We start from the raw sequence: 20,790 nt of genomic DNA, 5'->3' as shown, positions 1-20,790 counted from the left end.
GTAAATTTCCTTTGGGCAACAGTTTGCCGTCTGGTAACATTGGCTTCATTGGCCAATGAACACGATAAAAGGAATCAGTCGCTACCAAACGCAGTTCAGGAAAGTACAATGACAATATTATGTAATTATCATCGCAAACTGGAGAATAACAAGTATTACATCTATTTAATACATAGTTCTCGTTCCTCTTTAATCGAAGTATACACGTGTTGAGCAATCTTGAATATTGTACGACTAAACTCTTGTAAATTGTTATATGCGCGACAACTTTATAGAACATCGTGTAGTCCGGTATTTGCATTTCGCGGTTAAGACAATTGCGTGCTAATCATCCGATACAGGAGAACGCTGTCCACAAATGTATCAGTTTCTAAACTAGTGGCTACTTAAACCGTGAGTGGCCAGTATGGTAGTCGTCTACTTTTGATCTGCGTATTGGTTTCGTGGAATTTTCGTCGCCGCGAGTGTATCGTACAATTGAAGAATGACTCAATGAAACTAAGGAAAGCGGCGTTTCGTTAAATAATGAATTGCTGGCACGTTACGATTTTACTACCCGATCTTTGTTAACATTTTGCCCCTGGTAGACGGGCACAGAGTCAGCACAACATCGACGTTGACAGGTGGTAGTTGTCATTTTCTGCTCGTCCCCTTGGAAATTATTGCACGATGTTCGCGACGTTGAAGAATAAAATACGAGAAGAAACGGGTAGCGACGTGTCAACTGTCGTTAGAAATGCTGGCAACGTGCGTGATATTAACTCGAAACATACGTCTCAGGTAAACATGTAATTTCTGCCTGGCGAAGTGTTATCGATGTGAAACGATATTGCGACCATACATGCACGATGAATTCATTTATGGGCACCGTTGAATTTCTTGCAATCGTCTCGAAGTGTCGTTAATTGTCGAAAAGAATACAGACATTAATTTAAGTTATATCTCATTTATTATTTATACATATGTTTTCCAGGCAATTCATTAACATCGCATACGTTCGTCAGTTGATTATGTTAATGCCTTAAGACTCGTTTGAATGTGTACGAATAATGAATCTTATTATGATTTCGTTTTCTAAATTATACTATTTATTATTTGCTTTAAGATTATATATTTACTGAGTTTATCAACTTTAACAACAAATATCATAACTTGATAATAAATATTTCTCTATTTAAATGTTGCATAATTTAATTAATTAAGTTATATGTTACATTCAGATCAGAATTCTAGAATAGATTTTTTAATGATTTTAAAGTTTAATTATCCTCTTAAAGGACTTAAAGGACATTGTAAAAAATACGTTTGCGTAAAAATCATACTCTGTTTTTTTCAAACCAGTTTTCTTAATGTTTCATTAGATATTGATTTGGAAAACAAAATTTTGTAAATTTTTATTCATGATATATTCATTAATATAATTTAGTATCATTGTTGTAAGGTGATTCATACTATATTTTTATAGGGTGGATCCACTAGTAGCATTAGCGAATCTCAAATTTCACTAGATGGTTCACGCGATGAAAACGCAGCGTCACCTTCACCGCCAATTTCTTTAAAAAGGGATAGCACTTTTGATCTCAAATTAAGCGATGGTATGCAACTCTCTGCAAAAGACATAAAAAGGTTCGAGCATAGAGAAGAAGAATGGCAGAAGAGGCTAGTAAAAAAGGAAACAGAATTACTAAAACGAATAGAAAAAAAGGAAGAAGAGTGGAAAGTGAGGCTTTATGAAAGGGAAAAGGAGTGGAAAAAAGTTGTTGAGAAACAGGAGAAGGAAAAAAAAAAATTAGAAGACGAATTACAAAATACAGAACACACAAAACGTTCTATGGAACTGGCACTTAAAGATGCAGAAGGTACTAATGTTCACGTTAGGATCGAAATTTAATAAATTGTTTAAATTCAAAAATTTGTATTTAATTTTAATAGTCACAATCGGAAAAACAAATTTTTGGGTTTTTATAGACATTATTGTGTTTCAGAATTTAAAAAGATGATATACAACTATCAAGAAGACGTAGGACAACTAGAAGATTTACAAACTCAAGAGATGGCGAAAGTAAAACATTTGGTACGTTTCATTTAATAAATTTCTTTATACTCTATTGGCTCACTTTAGACTCGATGCAAACGAGCGATTTTTTGACGCGCGATCGTATATCTTTCCTCGTTTTGTTCAATTGAAATTACCGCCCCGCATAAGCATACTCAGCCGGTCCCAAATTCGGACGTTTAAGCGGGCACTACTGTGTATTAATATACAGGGTGTTCGGCCACAAAATTTTAATGGCAGATTCTAGAGGCCAACATAAGACGAAAATCAAGAATACCAATTTGTTAATTGAGGCTTCAATAAAAAGTTATTAACGTTTAAAGTTCCGCCTGTAGAACGGCAATTTGCGAACAGCTGCGCGCGCACGCGCGATAGTAGTTCTCACCACAGACGAGGTATACGAGTAACCCTTACATTCAATGTATTTTTTCGGCTCAAATGTCTGGAGCTCTAGAGCTCCATTAATACGCATTGTTTACATTTTGAAACATTAAAATCCTTCGATCCGTCCAAAAGTTATGATTTTTTAAACATAAGCGTCTCATAAAAATTTTCCCCAGGTGTGGCCGAACACCCCGTATATTTTAGAAATCTATCATTATTTAATATATATCTATATTTTTTCTGTTTAAATTAAGTTGCTGGTTAAAGAACAAGAGGTAGAAGAGAAAACGCAACATTTAAAAGCAACCACTACCGAAATTGAAAGTCTAAAATCTGAAGTTTCCCGTCTTAGGCGATACGAAGATGAACTGAACAATGTACAGGTGAGTACATTATACGATAGTTGCTTTGTTTGATTTTAAGTACCACCTAAATACGCCATGAACTGTAAGATTATGTTAACATAATTATTAAATGTAATTGTGTTAATGTAATATAAGTTGCTCGATTGACACCATTTGAGTAAGTAAACATGGAGCATATTTTAATGATTTTGTTTCAAAAAAATTTGTATACACGTTTTGTTCACGAATCTTTTTTAAATCCTCTGCAACATCCGTTACACCAGTGATATTTACGACAAGAATTTTAGACGAGAATTTAAGGCAAGAATTTGTCATGTTCAACATTAAATTATACGTATATGTATAATTACTGTTTTAACTGTATGTGTTACAGTGTCTTATACTTACATTTAATTTTCGTGTATGTATAAAATGTGTCACCAGTTTGAAGAGAAATTTTGCAGTACATTGTTCGAAGAAAAATAGATTGTTTCTCGAATGTTACACATTATTCTATTTTTGCAGTACATATGTATGAAAGGGAAGTATTATTTAAAGTAAATATTATCAATATACATTTTTACAACTAATAATTATTTATAAATAACAATTTTTTAATGATTTGTTAGAATGTGTATTATTAAAGAATTTAAATAATGCAAATTTATTAATACATTTATAGCATGTTAAAATGAAGTAGTTACTTCAGACAAATTTCTTATTGTTTCCTCTAACAATATTTTTAGTACAAAGAAATTACTTACTTTGAATGAACTAATTCTTTACGCATAACTTTAATATAAAGAAAGATGTTAAATTTTATTTTATCTCGAGTATAAATTAATTTTTAAAACACATGTTTTTATAATATCGTGTATCGTACTCTGTACTCGTTAATAATATGGGACATCTTTTTGTTGAAAGAGATAGGGGTGCATGGAAAAATCAATTTAATCATATTTATCTTATCCGTTCTCTTTAAAATATTGTTTTTGTTTCTGTAATATCAGTTATATGTTATATGGTCTTTTGTGAAACTAACGACCATATATTTTTTTTTTAGATATAAGCACGCTTTTTAAAGAGTTTGATTTTATTTTTGAAGCCTTTCGATATCTTTTTTTTTTATTTTATATATAGCTTTTTGTTTTGTCACGGTTAGCCATGTTATTTTCCCGCACATTTTTATATTGACACACAATACCAATCTATGATGTACTACTTGCTACCTACGGTCAAGACTCTTTAAGCATTTGATAATTTCGAATATTTCGGGGATTCGTTGAAATGAAACGAATGCGCATATGTTCCATAACTCTTAATTGTACTCTTGAAATGCATTTCGAATGTTCCGTCAGATGTTTCTGATTTTTATTTTGCTAAAGTTTAATTTAAAAGGAGTAGGCATCCTTTGAGTACATACAAGTTACGAACAGAACAAAATTCGTGTTACTGGTTATGGAACATGAGCAAAACCTAAGTGATACTGAAAGTTTTGTGAAAAACAACAAACGCATGAAGATTGGAAAACTTTGATAAACGAGAGCATTGGAGATCAGAGTAGGCGGTAATTTCCGCTAATTCGCTGCTGCTACTGCTGACGCTAGAGGTACGTCTTCAAAGCTTTGCTGCTATTCTGCAACATAAATAATTTCTATAGATCTGTACTTACATCAATGTTGTTCTTTATGTAATTCTCTCCTTGGTGCAAAATTTTATAACATAGGAGAAATGCATGTATTAACTAGTGGAAGTCATTTACTAGTAAACAGATTATTCTCATATTTATAATAAAATTGCATTTAAAATGTTTGAACTCTTCCTACTGCAGTACTCGTGCTCCAATGTTGTTGCTCTCATAACAGCGTGGAATAATTGATTTCAGACTACCAAGAGATTTTTTTATACACATTGATTTTCTATCAAATTCAATTTCTATTGCACTCATTTTTGGTAAATAATAAAAAATAATAATTTTCGACCGAAAGATTTATCTAACTCAGACTTTATTTCTACTTCATACCTTTCTTTTATTATTCTGTTCACTTTCAGTATTATTGTCATTGATCATCAAATTCATCATCATTTGCTTATTCTTGGCTTCATAAGGTTTGGATTATTTCTGATATTCCATTTATATTTATGTGTTAGCAATGCTTTGGTAAGGTTTGCAACAAAGCTTCAGAGAGCAAAATGTATTAACCATAGAAGTAACGTGCATCTTTAGTAACAATGTTACCATTTCCAGGATGAAATGGAGACACTGCGTCATTCTACTCAGCGCGAGAGAACTCAGCTTTCCTCCCAGCTGGCACAGACGGAGGAAGAGGCACGTCACCTGAAGGATAAAGTTTTTGTGTTAGAACAAAGAGTTGCTTTAGGAACTAACGACCAAGTGACTGTCGATGAGAGAATAGCAGATCTTATGAGAGAAAGGGCATTGTTGGAAAGAAAGTTAGAAGAGGCGCATCTCCATTTGTCCGATATAAAGACCAGTTGGTCAGGAAAGATATCCAGCTTGGAAACGCAGGTCGGTAGACTGAGCAGACAGGCTGGCGAAGAAGGTCTGGAGAGGAGACGCGTCGAAGAGGAAAACGAAAAACTAAGGCAAAGGATCAAGGAACTGGAAGCTGAAATAGAGGTGAACAATATTGTCATGGCGACGAAAGACGCCAAGCTTTTGCGCATGGCAGAAGACATCGACGAGATGGCCACGGAACTGAAAGAGCTCCGGGCCAGCGTCGATGATGAGGTGGAAGAGTTTAAGCGACAAATTGTGAGTTACCGCGATTTGTAGTCATGCATGGACTAGATTGTTTTGAAGAAGATGTCCTATTAGATCTTGAGATGCAAAGAAATGTATATTTCCTGTATATCGGATGACATATTTCCAAAACGATCACATTGCCGAGTAGTAGTCGTCGAATTCTTGTGTTATTGTTTTCCACAGAGCCTTTTATTATGCGAGCCATATTATACAATATCAATATAATTACCTGTATGTAATAACGAGGTTTTAACGTTGAAGATTGTAGTATCTCTTTTGTATACTTCAATTGTTCTTTCCATATCAGCATATTGAAACAGAGATAGTTAGCATTTAAGAAGTGACCGTTTTATATTTATAATGTTTCGCAATTTTGCGTGAATAGACATGTTTGTTTTTAGATGTCAAAGTTTTTTCCCAGTTATTAATCGTAACTATTTAATTGATCACGTTTTAACGGGTGTTTACAAACTACTTAATGCTTACAACATTACACGATAACTGTAAGAACACTGGAACGCGTACATACGAACGCGTAAAAAGCATCGTGTGTTGATTCGTAAATGGACACTACACGTCGCCTATTTACTTGCATGTTTTCTTCTAAGATGCTTGACGCTTAACGCACAGAAAAAATTTCTTTTATGCATATTTACCAGCACATTTCTTTTGTTCGTAATTCTTTATTTATCGTTACAAGCATGTAGAAATTTATGACGTATTACTATATTTTATCAGAGTTAGCATCCCGTATCGACAAATTCGGCTAAGGTCCGAGTTGGTCTACTCTTTAAAACCCTATGTTTCGCTCGCGTTGCCTTTGTACATGAAAATTAAATAGTACCAACATAACGACATTTTTATGTACGAACGCATTTCTGTATATTTTATTTGTGGAATAAAGAAAGAAACAAACAAATTGAATAGTTTTCGTATTTCGTTTTGTGCTTGTTTTTAACCCATTTTTACATCCCCACCCACCCCCCCCTTTTCAAGCGGCTTTTTATATATTATTATACACATGACTGTGTACACGATTGTTTTCTTACAGGGTAACAAACTATATTATATTTTGCTACACCAACAACATAATTCAGTTACGTTTACGTTGCTATAAATATTATGAATGTGTATCCAGGTGGAAACAGTTCAAGGAAAACGTATCATATGTTACATAGTGTAGAAGATAGAATGAGTAAATAGAAGAATTTGAAAACTTCGTTGGAAAGCCAAACATGATAGTAAAAGTTTTTCCATGTCAACCGAGTATGTTCGAACCAAAAGTTTACTTGCTGGTTCGGGCTTTGGAATTATGGCACAAACGACACCCGTTAAAATTCTTGTTTATATATGCTTTTCATTTCTATTTCGAATTTAAGCTTTATACATTGTCTTCCTATAAATGTAATCTCTAAACTAAAATATTACTTTGTACAACTATGAAAACTCATAAAATCAAACTCATAAAAATTGTTATATAAATAATAGTTACAGAACTATTGGATATTTTTAGTCGAATGATCTAATCTCTATGGTCAAATAATACCTTTTTGTTAAACGAGCAGTTATTCAACTCATAAAATTAAAATTGAATAATATTTTGAACGTACCTTATATACAGTAGTTTATTGTACAGATTAACATATATTAACTTGAACATCCGATTAATAATAAAATAATGTTTGATAAAGGACAGCTTCTATAATTAGATTTTTAATCATTGCTCCATGTTAATTTTACTCGTACTTTAACTAACTTCACCATACGTCTTTCATTATTATATATTTTATTTTATTCTCCAACTTTTCATTAATAGTCTTCGATTGTACCATAAATTCCAAAGATGTATATTAAAAATTGTATTTTCGTGAATTCTATCAATGCAAAATTACAGTTTCAATACTGGATACGTTTAACATTAGATAGCACTCACGTTATTTCATTCTTTGTTCTCTCGTCAGGAATCTTCTTCGAAGGAAATCACTCAATTGAAGCAAGACTTGGAGGAAACGACAACAAAACTTTCAACCATCACCTCGGAAGTAGCGCATCTTCATCTGTCTTTGGAAGGTGAACGATCAAATAATTCCTCCTTACACTTACAAGTAGCACGGTTAAGGGAAGATCTAGAATCTGAACGAACTACATCAGCAACGCTAAGAGTATGCCTAGAAAAAGAAAGAGGAGAGAAAGACTTTGCTCTGCTGAGGAACGCTCAAGTCTCCCAGGACATTGAAATTGTAAAACAAGAGAACCGACAGCAGGAAATTGAAAACACAGAACTACAGAATAGGATAGACAGCCTAGAGCATAGTTTGCAAAGTAAAACTAAGGAAACGGAACAAGCAATCGCTACACTAGAAGAAACCAAACAAAGAATGTCGGAATTAGAGGAAGCGGAACGGAATAATGAGAAAATGGAGAGGAGCGAGAAACTTCTTAAAAGTAGCTTGCTGGATCTAGAAGAACAATTGAATGAAAAAACGAAGGTAAAATTAAGAAAAATAAAAAATCAGCAATAGTATTCTACATAATACTAATTACCGAGTGTATTTTTAGACAATCAAAGTCTTGCAGCAACGGTTAACAGATATGAAAAAGACTCTCCAACGAGAACTGAGAGTTCCATCGTCATCATTGGACAGTGACGTAGAACCTTCTGCAGCAATTCTGAAACCAAGTTCATCGAAAACCGTCACTGCTAGACATAACAACACAAGGGACGACGATGTCAACTTCAAATACCTTAAACATGTTCTCATAAAGTTCCTAACCAGTAGGGAATACGAGGTAAATTGTATATTATGTAACATTAAAACATTCCGACGAAGAAAGTCAGAGAAGACGTCGTTTTTGATATATATTTTTTGTTTTGTGTTCAAGGCTCTCCACTTAACGAGAGCAGTCGCTACTCTTTTACATTTTTCGCCCGAAGAAGAGCGATTGCTTCAAGAAACTTTAGAATGGAAAATGTCATGGTTTGGCACCCGGCCTAATTTAGGTTTTGGACAAACTGCCAAAGCCATACCGCCTAGCTAATAGCCGAAACAAATTCCTTTCCCTATAGGTATCATAAAAGCGGTCACGGGCCCGTGGTTAAAATCGAAAAGTTGGGTCGCGTCGATGTTCAGTCAGGAATGATCCTGAGGCAGTCGAAAGATTAGAAAAAGGACAAATAAATTTATAAGCTAGAAATTTCATAAATTTTGTAAAATATTTAACATTTACGACACGTACGTAATTTATTCACAAAGGCTAGAAATACAGACCGTAGTGGGCTTCGAGGGCGTGCGGTGAAATTCGTAGGGTCGAACCGGTATTTAGGTAAATTTGTAACATGAACATAGAAGAGTTTGTAAGGATATTTACACCGATGTTAAATAAATTAGCAAAGGATATACATACGATCAGCGTAGCCAGAAAAATAATCTGAATCGCCTCCTTTGAGGTGTGTGGGGGGGAGGCAGCATGTCGCAGAAGCTTTTGTGGCGATCATCAGTGCCGAGCGATGTCAAATTCCCAGGCCCACACCTGTGGATCAGAGGAGAGGTTAGAAACAGCGAATAAACTTGAAATTAAAGTAACAAAGAATAGTTTATTATCAACCGTGAAAGTTTGGAATCTGAGAGTGTCTGGGTTAGGTCATGAACGGCGCAAGGAAAAGGAGAAACAAGTGTTCCTATTATCCTGTTGCTTTTCTCACTGCTCCGCATGGCGCTAGGTGGCGAAGGACCCCACGTCGTGCTACCTACCCCCTACTCCTAAAAAATGGGATTTAGTTTATTGTTCTGATCACGCTCCACACAATGTACAAGAAAACGCTCAGTATCGAGTCACAATATACAGGGTGTTCGGCCACCTCTGGGAAAAATTTTAATGGGAAATTCTAGGGACCAAAATAAGACGAAAATCAAGAATACCAATTTGTTGATTGAGGCCTCGTTAAGAAGCTATTAACGTTTAAAGTTCCGCCTGTAGAACGGCAATCTGCGAACAGCTGCGCGCGCATGATAGTGGTTCTTATTCAGCATGAGGAACTGTACTTACTTACGTACCGACAGTCTTACAGTTTTGTGAATGAGAACCACTATCATGCGCACGCAGCTGTTTGCAGATTGCCGTTCCACAGGCGGAACTTTAAACGTTAATAACTTTTTAACGAAGCCTCGATCAACAAATTGGTATTCTTGATTTTCGTCTTATTTTGGCCCCTAGAATTTCCCTGAAACACCCTGTATGTTGTTTTTGTATGCAAGTGCTAGAACACAGACACGATCACTTTGCAATAGTCACTATACATCAAGAATTCTAACCAACTTTATTTCCGTATACGAATACATTAAATTATAAACGCATTTTGTTTCAAGATTGGATCTTTAATTTTGAATTCTCCGACATACACGGATTTCAAGCATGCAAGACTTTTATACGTAAAAAATATTGCATTTTTTCAACTTACGCATCATATAACTAATCGATATAAGTTAAAATAAGTAAATGTAATTTGAAAAAAACATAGACGGTTACATCGTTGTATGATGTAAGCAATTTAGATTTCTCTGGAAAAATTTAAAACCTTAGATATGGCTGCAGGTCGGTTGTAAACATTAGGAAAAACCTGTCTTGACTTCATGGATTTATGAAGTTGGGAGTAATCGCCATAATTACTATTTGTGATCTGAACACTGCAGTACGTCATGTTCATGTTTGTAAATAATATAATGATGTTTTTATATACGTAATTAAAGTACACTACTGATTGGTTTATAAGGAAAACGATTTATTTAATTTCGTATTTACTGTCCATATTGAACTATGATTATTTTTATTGTAATATTTATTTTGACGAGTTTCGTAGCGTATTTAGATAAATAAATAAAGACTAAATGAAAAATACTGTACCTTGGTTGGATAACATAAACACGTATAAGAAAAGGTTTTTATTTATTTTTCATTTATTTATTATACAGCTTTATGTATTACAACAACATTTTAAGTACAGTATTTTGTATTTTAACTAGAAAAAATAAACGAAAACATTTATGTATCGGTATCAGAAAATAGAAATTATTCACAATCCGACATATTTCATAATAAATAGAAAAAAATTGTATTCAGCTGAGTATTTGAGATACGACATTTATAATATTTACATCGTACATCGAACCTTTTTGGTCACGTACAAGTTTTTTCTATTTATTATTAAATGTTTCAGATCGTAGATAATTTTTTTAATTACAAGACATATTTTAAATTTTAAAGATGATACAATAATACTACATGTCACAATGTAAAACTAAATTGTTGCATAATATAGAAAGTGTAGTAATTTATATATTGAAAATTACATATACAGTAATTTATATATTGTTACTTCAAAAAAGACGCAATTGTTTATATTGCCCATTGGGGGTGATATTGAGTAATAAATAATGAAGTTGGAAATTTTATAAAATTTGTTTTCACTATATATCTTAATTTATCGTTACAGGATAGATCGTATATAATAAATTCTAATTCTATTACTTCATCTTCCATTTGTTTTTCGTACATTAGTATTTGGACAAGATCTCTATAATATTACAAAAAAGTGGATCTAGATTGGAGATCACATTCGTTGGAGGATATTGTTTCCTGCAACTTATGATTAATTTTTATTTGGGATTTTTTTAATTACTAAGTGACTATTTACATCATTATTAGGACCGAGTGTAAGAAGCAATCTATAATAACAGCATAGTATATTAATGAAGTAAAAGACATACGGTATGTAAGTACATAAATCTGTTAACTATTATAATCTATCAATTGTTTTAGAGGTAAAAAGGAAATTTTATTTTCTTGAATACACTATTCATTTTTTTAATAGACATACAATTATTTATTATTTGACTTATAGATAATAACAGAAAATATTGTTACTTGAACGATACTAAAATAATTGATAGATTATTGGGTTAAATTTCATTGAAAATATATTTCGTTATAGTGTCTATTCAAATTGCTTAGATTCTATTTATATAATCTTATGTCTTACATAATTGATTCTATTGATAATTCGACTAAGAATAAATGGAGCAATTGCGAATCGAAATAAATGAATTAAATATAAATATTTACATTTAATGTAAATATAATATTTTTTAAATTGAATATTGCAAATGTAACATTATTAATTTATTTACCTTAATAACCACACAGAGAATAAAATTTTGTTAAATTTCATTTCTTATTTACCATGTATGGATATGAAAGGGTTTCACGTGCTCTGTAAATAAGGTTACATCGTAGAAAATCAATGTTACATGTTATTTATGGTTTTATTTAGACTACGTTTCTATCTACAATGCCATTCATTCATACGTTTAAAAATGTACAGAATATTTATAAAATATACAGGAACATGTCACCTTATTCGTTCGCTTTAATGTGACTATTGGCAAAACCGAATTGGCTTTTCGTGACAGAAATTCCTTACTACACAAGCTCCCCTTGAGCTTTCATAAAAATAACATTATCCAAAAACTTCTACCTAAACTCTATGGTTCATGTAATATTATAAAATCCTATGCGTTGTATCTACATGGCGCGTGCATAAAGTCATGTTCATGTAATAAAAAAAATTATACATCTAACTTTTAAAAAATATTTTCAACACTTAGAAGTTATTCATGAAGCATTAATACAACGACTAGAACTTCTTTGATCCGGATATGATCTCTTGGTAAAGTTCAGGTGTGATCTCGATGTACTCCTTGCTTCCAGATAGGAAGTACACTTTGTCTTTTATTTTATTTGGATCAAAGCCTTCCTTCTGAAGGTCTAGCTTCTTTAATTTAAATGTTCCTGTTATTTCGAGTTCCTTAACGATTCTTAAGAAAATTGGTCTCGCGTAAGCCGGAAGTGTTTTTTCCAAGCCTTCCGCAAGGGCTTTGAAATCTAGCAGACTATCTGGATCGACAATCGCTGCCATACCTGCTCTTCCTTCCATTCCAGGTACCTTAAATAACGTTAACAATCATTTCGTAAATAATTTTATAATTTTAATCTATTCATTTTTTCAATTAGTTTATTTTAGTTCTACTATGTAATGCGCGTATTTACAATTAATAATCTAATTAATCTATTCATCGAAATAATTGTTCTATTTTTGAGAATATACATATACGCAGTAAAAAAATAACTAGAACTAAAATTAACAAAAGCGTGTCTAATTAAAGCACGAAGGACGAATTTCTAAAAGCACAAACCTGAACCCCATAGACGATAACATCCCGAAGATCCGCAATGCTGCTTAGAATACCTTCCACTTCAGCAGTAGAAACATTTTCACCTTTCCATTTAAACGTATCTCCCACTCTGTCTTTGTAATAAATGTAACCGCACTCGTCTTCTATTAATATGTCACCTGAAAACGGGAACATAGAAATAATTTTACAATCGCGTACCGTAAAAGAAGAATCGTCCCGAAACAGAATGTTGTATTGCGCTTTGGTAAGTTATAATAGTCTTTAATTTTCATTTCAAATTCAGTTATTATATGCAAATACTACTTACCAGTTAAGAAGGCCTTATCGCCTTTAACAAATACATTTTCTATTATCTTCGTTTCCGACGCTTGTCTGTCTAAATATCCATTAAACTCTCTCGACGCATTTCCTTCTTTTATCAATCCTATTAGCATGCCTGGTTCGTCTAGATTATAAAAAAGATATATTTGTTTGAATTAGATAACATATCTTAATGATTTTCATAGATGATAAAAGTAACAAAGAACCGAAATTTCAATAATGATTTTATGCTTTCATTGGCTATGTGGTTCATAAAGTATCAACGTGATAATGTCCATTTTTTTCATATACAGATTGTTCGGCCACCCCTGGGAATAATTTTAATGGGAGATTCTAGAGGCCAAAATAATACGAAAATCAAGAATACTAATTTGTCGTTGGAGGCTTCGTTAAAAAGTTATGAACGTTTATAGTTGCGCCTGTAGATAGGCAACCTGTGTACAGCTGCGCGCGCACAATAGTGGTACAATTTTAAGAGAGAACCACTGTCGTGCGCACGCAGCTGTTCTCAGATTGCCATTCTTCAGGCGGAACTTTAAACGTTAATAACTTTTTAATGAAGCCTCCAACAACAAATTAGTATTCTTGATTTTCGTCTTATTTTGGCCTCTAGAATTTCCTATTAAAATTATTTCCAGGGGTGGCCGAACACCCTGTTTACTAACAAGTATAGCAACTTCTGAAGCTGAGTTGTATTTGATTTAGGGAATTAAAAAATTATGTTAGCAAAATTATATTAACATTAATATATTATATTCTTACTTATATTTGCTCTTATGCACAATCCATTTGGACCCCTAACTGGCTCGTACGTGTCGTTATTTACTCGAATGATTGCCACAGGATGAAATACCCTAGGTACAATTAGTGGTACAAAGCCAACAGCGCCGGTTCGACCATCCAAATTCACTGAATAATAATAATAAATGAATAAATAAATAAACTTTGCTCGTGCATGGTGAATGCAGCACCGAAACATTGAATCTCACCGATATTAGCGTTTCCTTCGCTCGACCCGTAGAATTCGGTAATTCGATTGATCTTGAAGCGTTCGGCGAAGTCGCTCCATATCTGTGGTCTCATGCCATTTCCAAACATGAGCCTCAAACTGTGTGCAGTGTCTTCCGGCCGAGGCGGGGAATTGAGCAAGTAACGGCACATCTCACCAATATATTGTGCTGCCTGGACAACAAAATTATAAATTGATAAAAGAAAATGTAGAAATTAAAACAGTCCTTTAAAAATATACGAATCTTATTAAAATGGTATTAAAAGAAACTCGTGAAACGGCGAGGGAAAATAACACAGACTAATGGAAATCACCTCATTGATTAAATAAATCACTTTTTGCAAAAACATTGTCGTTGAATTTATTTGGAATAAGAATGCACGAATTTTCCATTCAACCTAATAGACGTTCACAATAATGAAATGTTTTATTTATTTTCTTATTCCTTCATTATACAGGGTGCACGAGAATGTAAAATAGAGGTCTTTTCATACGAAGCTTAGACACAGTGTGCTAATTGTAAGTGAAATCACCAGGACTGGATCAATGCCTACCAATGCCCTAATCACAGTCTAACAAAACACCATTTAATTGCTTAACTGACAAGACATTGATACTTAAGAAACGCTGAATATGAAATGAGAGTACTTTTCATTGCAGCACATCAAAAGTACTGTACTCGATATCTACATTAAGAGGCAGACTGCTGCTTCCAAAACTAATTTAATTTCCAAAATTAAAAATATATTATTGTATAGCAATACTTCGTTATTTTTATGGGCCAGCAAGCATCACTGGAAAAACTCTATACTGCCCTGTGCACATGCTTATTTTTCTTGCTGGTTGATCCAGCCCTGGAAATCGCTGTAAAGTGTATGGATATTGTAAAGCCACCTACGGTACATTTATATTTGATGCAATCTGTCCAATAAGCTGTCACTGAAAACTTGCTCCTCAAGACGGTCGGTATACCTTTTAGTATCGCGAAACCTACTCCTAATATACCACCGGCTGTATGATACAGTGGATTTGGATTGTATAAGATATCGTCCGGTTTCAACCCTAGCAAGTTAAATGGCAATACAGCTAGCAAGTATCTGGAAACAAAGAATTCAATACCCGTTAGTTCCTCCTTACTTAGCAACGTAGATGTCATATTTTAATTATAAATACGACGATTACGTATTTTATTATATCCTTTATAATAGCAACGAAGCATAATTTGCCTCAACGAAATCAACTACATTCCTCTGCAATTCTAATACCCGTTATTGGAATTTACGTTAGTAAGTTATTATTTTCTTATTCACTTCAGACAACTCGGGTAATTCTTGAACGTCGACGGTAATAGTTACTAGATCCTTTTTAGTTTTATTCTGTAAACGCGTTCAGCAGTTTTACCACCTTTCACTCGTGCCTCGAAGCAGTTCGATCGTAGTGAAGAAATTAAATTTAAATCGCGATCGAAGTTGTCGTGGATAAAAAGTTACATTTATTTTATTAGCTAAATAGTTGTAATGCAGCTAGACAGGAAGCAGCCTTGCATAAACCCACTACATTTACATTGTAATCCCATTCTCGACGAGTCGTAAGGCTTTCCTGAGAGGATTATAGATCATTTATACGCTCGGTAGGGAGATAATTCATTCCGTCCACGAGACGATGTCTAAATGAAAGTTTAAATAACATTTCGCGGAAATATCAGTCGCCTAAAAGTTCATTGTCTCCTACGTACAGTAAGTCACGAAAGTTTACACCCCCTAAAACGGTCGTTTTAAAGAAAATAAGCAACAATTTCATATAATAATATCACGTTTACTTATTAATATGTACAATATTATTAATTAACCTATATAAAAATGTATTATTTTTTACGAATATTTTATGCAACAAAAAAAAAGCGAAATATGTATGTACATCTAGTAAATCTAGTAAATTCTTGTTACATTAATATTTTGTCGGTCCTATTTTCACCTCTAAAACTGTTTTTAATCTTCTTGGCATGGAATGGACTAATTTAGTTGTAAAATCGGACGGAATTTATTTCTATTCCTCTTTCAATGCAGTTTTAATTAGCATTCTACTACTATAGCATTCGAATCTGATGATTGAAGTATCCATTTTAGTTTAATACATAATAATAAATGAGTATGATATTATACGAAATTGTTGTTTATTTTCTTTAAAATTACTATTTTACGGGGTGTACGAAGACTTTCGTGACTGACTGTAGTTTCGCTATACCTACTTTATTACCTACTCGAGATTTTACTAACGCTATTATATCGTATAGGGTTCTTTTGTCAAATAAAAATTCTCCAAAAAAAATATAATCCTGATTTTGCCACGATTATGCATATCACAGAACATATTAAAAGTAATTTACTTTGGTATCTCTGGTATATAAAAGAAAGAAGTGTTGCTTACGAGAGTCGTATGGCTTCGAGTGGGGACGTAATACTGGCAACAATGTATAGTAAAGCGTAGAGGTGATTTGAAAGTCAGCTTTGCTTTTTTAACTTTGCATTTATATTAAAAATATTGATCAACATATTGATCTGCCACGTCATCTACACGTGGACTTCTCATTAAGGAGCTCTCATTAAGATACTAGTTTTTTTATTTCTTTTTTATCGATAGAAAATATCATTTTATACATATTTTGAATGTATGTTTCATATTACATCATAGGATATTTCTTGAAAGGTACGCGGTGAAATTTCTTGTGGCATGACTTATGGGATTGATCCGATATATTTAGAAAATATTTGAAGTGTTCGAATATTCGAATACAGGAAACTACGATAAATAGTCTCAAGACCCAGTTGAAATTATTTACGTACACTGCTTAAAATAACCGAAGGCTTGTTTAAACGACAGTCGTTCAAGATAATTTAAAAACTCCAACGTATTATAATAAGTATACCCTCGATAAAAACTGCTGTACTATGTATGTAAAATATTAGACTTTCATGACGTTGCGATGAAAGAAATAATATTGGAAATATGCTTCCCCGTGGCAAATGGCGGAAATGATATTCGTCTATCTAGGTGCGGTCAACTATTCGATTGCAAATGCGTAGGTACGCGAAAATTATCGAACTGGATATAATCTGGGTATAACATTCTACAGAAATATTGTTTTAACATATCGTCCGTAACTGACCTACATATGCTGGTCGATATTTTTACATAATGAATCAACTCTTGTGTTAACGATTATAGTAAATCCTTGGTTATAGTGTCCAATAATTCTCGAACCTTGACCACATCGTGTGGCTGAAATTCATTCTAAATTGACAGAAACAAATACGTCACAATACTTTTCGACACATCGTTTCTAAAACATTTATGGCGTAGTTAATGCGGCTTAAAATTTATTTTATTTTATTAAAATGCGATTTTCATGAAATGTTGATCAACCTTGATCGAACCTAAAATTTCTGCCGTATTTATTATTACTTTGTGAAAAATTCACCCATTGCATCAGAATTGCCCATTTTATTTATGATTCTATGATTATGGTTCTATGATTCTTAAATTACAAAAGATATGGAAAACAATTACAAATAAACGTTTCATTTATAATGTACAAATTTCCAGATGCAGTGCAACTTTAATTTGCAACAACTTTAATATCTTTTTGCAATTTAGAGGTTACATAAGTACTTATCTATAAAACGAGGGAGTCAAAGAGATGACTTAAATTACAAAAGATATGAAAAACAATTACAAATAAACGTTTCATTTATAATGTACAAATTTCCAGATGCAGTGCAACTTTGATTTCCAACAACTTTAATATCTTTTTGCAATTTAGAGGTTACATAAGTATCTATAAAACGAGGGAGTTAAAGAGATGACTTAAATTACAAATAAACGTTTCATTTATAATGTACAAATTTCCAGATGCAGTACGACTTTGATTTGCAACAATTTTTAATATCTTTTTGGAATTTAAAAGTTATACAGGGTGTTCAGCCACCCTTGGGAAAAATTTTAATGGGTGATTCTAGAAGCCAAAATAAGACGAAAATCAAGAATACCAATTTGTTGATGGAGGCTTTGTTAAAAAGTTATTAACCTTCAAAGTTCCATCGGTATTGAATTTTTTTCTCGAAAGTGTGTAGGATTTCGGGGGTATATGTAATGACCAAAAATGATTGTAATTGACCTCTGCAACCGAAAATAATTTTTCCAAAACGATTTGAAATTTTTTTTCTAGAAAGTGGGTAGGATTTCGGGGGTATGTCTATTCACCAAAAATGATTATAATTGACCCCCGCAACCAAAAATAATTTTTCCAGAACGATTTGAAATGTTTGAATTTAATTGTTAATAACTTTTTAACAAAGCCTCCATCAACAAATTGGTATTCTTGATTTTCGTCTTATTTTAGCCCCTAAAATCCCTCATCAAAATTTTTCCCAGGGCCGAACACCCTGTATAAGCATCTATAGAATAAGCGAGTCAAAGAGATTTCTCTTAAAGCCACAAGATGGCGGTAACGAAATACGGAATAGTTTTTAGGTTGGGTCAATGAGTAAATTAATACTTCCGCAAAGTTTTAGAAAAATCGGTATTCGACGGTTTGCAATGTTTCCTTAAAAGACGCACACATCCATCGTCATAGTTGGAAAATGAATCGTTTTACCTGGAGTTGGGAACTATCGCCACTTTTGGCAAACCGGTGGTGCCGCTTGTGTAAATGTACATCAGCCTGTCTCTGTAGCTGGGTTCTACGTCCACCACCGGCTCCTCGATGCTGGCTTCCGACAGGAGTTTATTCAGATCGTGCACACCGTCTTCGCACGTTTTCGATTTACTCAGCACCTTGTATCTCACGATACCGGGCACTGTGTCCTTAATGTCATCGATGGCTAAAAACAGACGTGACATTTTACACGATTTTCCACCGTTTTATTAGCAATTAACAGGGTGGTCTGAGCTTTTTATAATATAGGGTTCTACAATAAGAGCGACAGAACTTTCAATTCTCGTAGCCGCCATATTTGTTTCTCGCTTGTTCAAGTTACATTCGTACGAAGTTATTCTTTACAGTTACGGAGAGATGCACGGTTGTTAAACGAAATATTTTAAACGCTTCTTTTTATAAACGACAAGATTATTTTTTACTCAGTCACGTTGTGTGAATAATTAAAAATTGTCTCAGATTTTTGTCACGCTCCGTCAATGTAATTTTAGCATTTTCAGGTTAATCGTACGTTTGTGTTACAGAAAAGGTCCGCTTATAAATTAGAGATTCACTTATAGAATTAGAGATCCGGTTATCGTAAATGGAAGAACAAGTACTTGTTCGTTGTATAGACGATAGAACTACCTATTACGTACTAGGGACTTCGATCTTGTAAATCTTCTACAAATACACGTGTACAATGCGCAATGACACACGCGTACAGGGTGTCCGTCCATAAATGATTGAAGTTACAAAAAAGTTCAATAAGAGAAATTTTTCAGAACTTTAAGTTAGTTACAAGGTGTATGTAAATTGTTTTTCGCTTTAACCGTGACCTTCCCGAGTTACGAGGCACAATTTAGCTTTTTGCTGATCGTAATAATTATGCACAGAATATAGACCTCTACTTCAAAATACGTTTAGTTGACGTCACACGATTAATCACTAATTAAGAACTACCACTGTTATTATTTATTTTATTTATAAGTTAGCAATTTTAATACGATACAAAATACCGTGAACCGTCTTTAAAATATTAACATAATCTTAGCTATTTATAAAAAATCGTGCAACATCTTCTATACGTTTTATAATATTTAAACGAGTTTAATAAATATTACTCTTTTTCAAGAGATGTTTTACCGTGGCTGCGAGGCGGTTGATACAAAACGCAGCAAACACGGTATCTTCAAACAAGTACTTATTTGGATTCCATAAGAATGACGGTGACTATTCTTCCTTGCAGTAAACGCTCTCTATTTTTTCCCTCGGTGTCTATAATTATTTTACTCGTCTCTGTACTCACCAGACGTGTATTCCTCGACGTAAATAATACTTTTGACTTGAGCGATACGGAGACAATGGATCAAAGACTGGAGTCGTAAATTTGTGTTGATTAGAGCTGTAACGACACCGAGTTTACCCAGGCCAAGCCAAACAGCGGCGTACTCTGGCCTGTTTGGCATCATCAAAGCTACGGCGTCCCCTTTAACGTATCCAGCTTTTTGAAAGACGGACGCTATCTGGTTGCTATATCTGTTGATCTGCAAGTTACAATTTCTGCTTGTTAATTACAATAAAAATATCACAGGATGTTCGTTGCAATCAAAATATTAAAAAAAAATAAAGCACCCTCAAGAGAAACGTTCCGTATAAAAATTTTTCGATTTCAAGGGGGAAATACAAATATTCTTGATTTGTAAAATAAAAAATTAGATTTGTAAAATAAAAAATTAGATTTTTAGGAAGATGCTAGACGAATAGTTGTAGTCTTTTTTAACCCCTTAACGTTCATGCCCGAGTCTGACTGCTTTGAAAAACGATATTTATTTAATCTAATGGTTTAAGGGATGATAATATTTGTTTTCCTTCAAATTATACGTTGGATACAACATTGTAATTAACGGAAACCACATTTTTAGAATCAAATCCAATAAAGAAAACTGATTATTCTTGGTTAACC

General features: G+C 33.3%; 2 protein-coding genes across 3 annotated transcripts in view; one reads left to right on the top strand and one right to left on the bottom strand.

Annotated features, from left to right (window-relative positions):
• The first annotated feature begins 49 nt into the window (after positions 1–49).
• LOC122397270 (golgin subfamily A member 1) lies at positions 50–9,453 on the top strand. Its single transcript, XM_043396353.1, has 8 exons — positions 50–780; positions 1,466–1,859; positions 1,986–2,074; positions 2,695–2,823; positions 5,033–5,560; positions 7,513–8,040; positions 8,111–8,341; positions 8,435–9,453. Exons 1-8 carry the CDS (start codon positions 670–672, stop codon positions 8,588–8,590), a joined length of 2,166 nt encoding a protein of 721 aa, XP_043252288.1. The 5' UTR covers positions 50–669; the 3' UTR covers positions 8,591–9,453.
• A 2,404-nt stretch (positions 9,454–11,857) lies between these two features.
• Positions 11,858–20,790, bottom strand: part of LOC122397271 (long-chain fatty acid transport protein 4-like) — a 28,187-nt gene continuing 19,254 nt past the window's right edge. For both annotated transcript variants that reach the window (XM_043396354.1, XM_043396355.1), the window contains exons 4-11: positions 20,134–20,371; positions 18,786–19,011; positions 15,030–15,228; positions 14,112–14,304; positions 13,885–14,031; positions 13,109–13,246; positions 12,802–12,959; positions 11,858–12,551 (exon numbers count right to left, since the gene is read on the bottom strand). In XM_043396354.1, the coding sequence (XP_043252289.1) occupies positions 12,243–12,551; positions 12,802–12,959; positions 13,109–13,246; positions 13,885–14,031; positions 14,112–14,304; positions 15,030–15,228; positions 18,786–19,011; positions 20,134–20,371 (1,608 nt within the window). In that variant the 3' untranslated portion in view covers positions 11,858–12,242. The remainder of the gene's footprint in view (positions 12,552–12,801; positions 12,960–13,108; positions 13,247–13,884; positions 14,032–14,111; positions 14,305–15,029; positions 15,229–18,785; positions 19,012–20,133; positions 20,372–20,790) is intronic.

Source organism: Colletes gigas, unplaced genomic scaffold, assembly GCF_013123115.1.
Source record: "Colletes gigas isolate AHSC1104 unplaced genomic scaffold, ASM1312311v1 Colletes_gigas_Sc00009, whole genome shotgun sequence".
NCBI lineage: Eukaryota > Metazoa > Arthropoda > Insecta > Hymenoptera > Colletidae > Colletes > Colletes gigas.
This window is presented reverse-complemented; position numbering and strand designations above follow the sequence as displayed.

What these genes read in the sequence shown, in the direction of transcription:
- LOC122397270 (XM_043396353.1), top strand. Translation starts at nt 670, where the DNA reads ATGTTCGCGACGTTGAAGAATAAAATACGAGAAGAAACGGGTAGCGAC. An exon ending in GGCACTTAAAGATGCAGAAG is followed by an intron (nt 1,860 to 1,985) that starts GTACTAATGTTC and finishes ATTGTGTTTCAG; the next exon opens with AATTTAAAAAGATGATATAC. An exon ending in AATTGAATGAAAAAACGAAG is followed by an intron (nt 8,041 to 8,110) that starts GTAAAATTAAGA and finishes GTGTATTTTTAG; the next exon opens with ACAATCAAAGTCTTGCAGCA.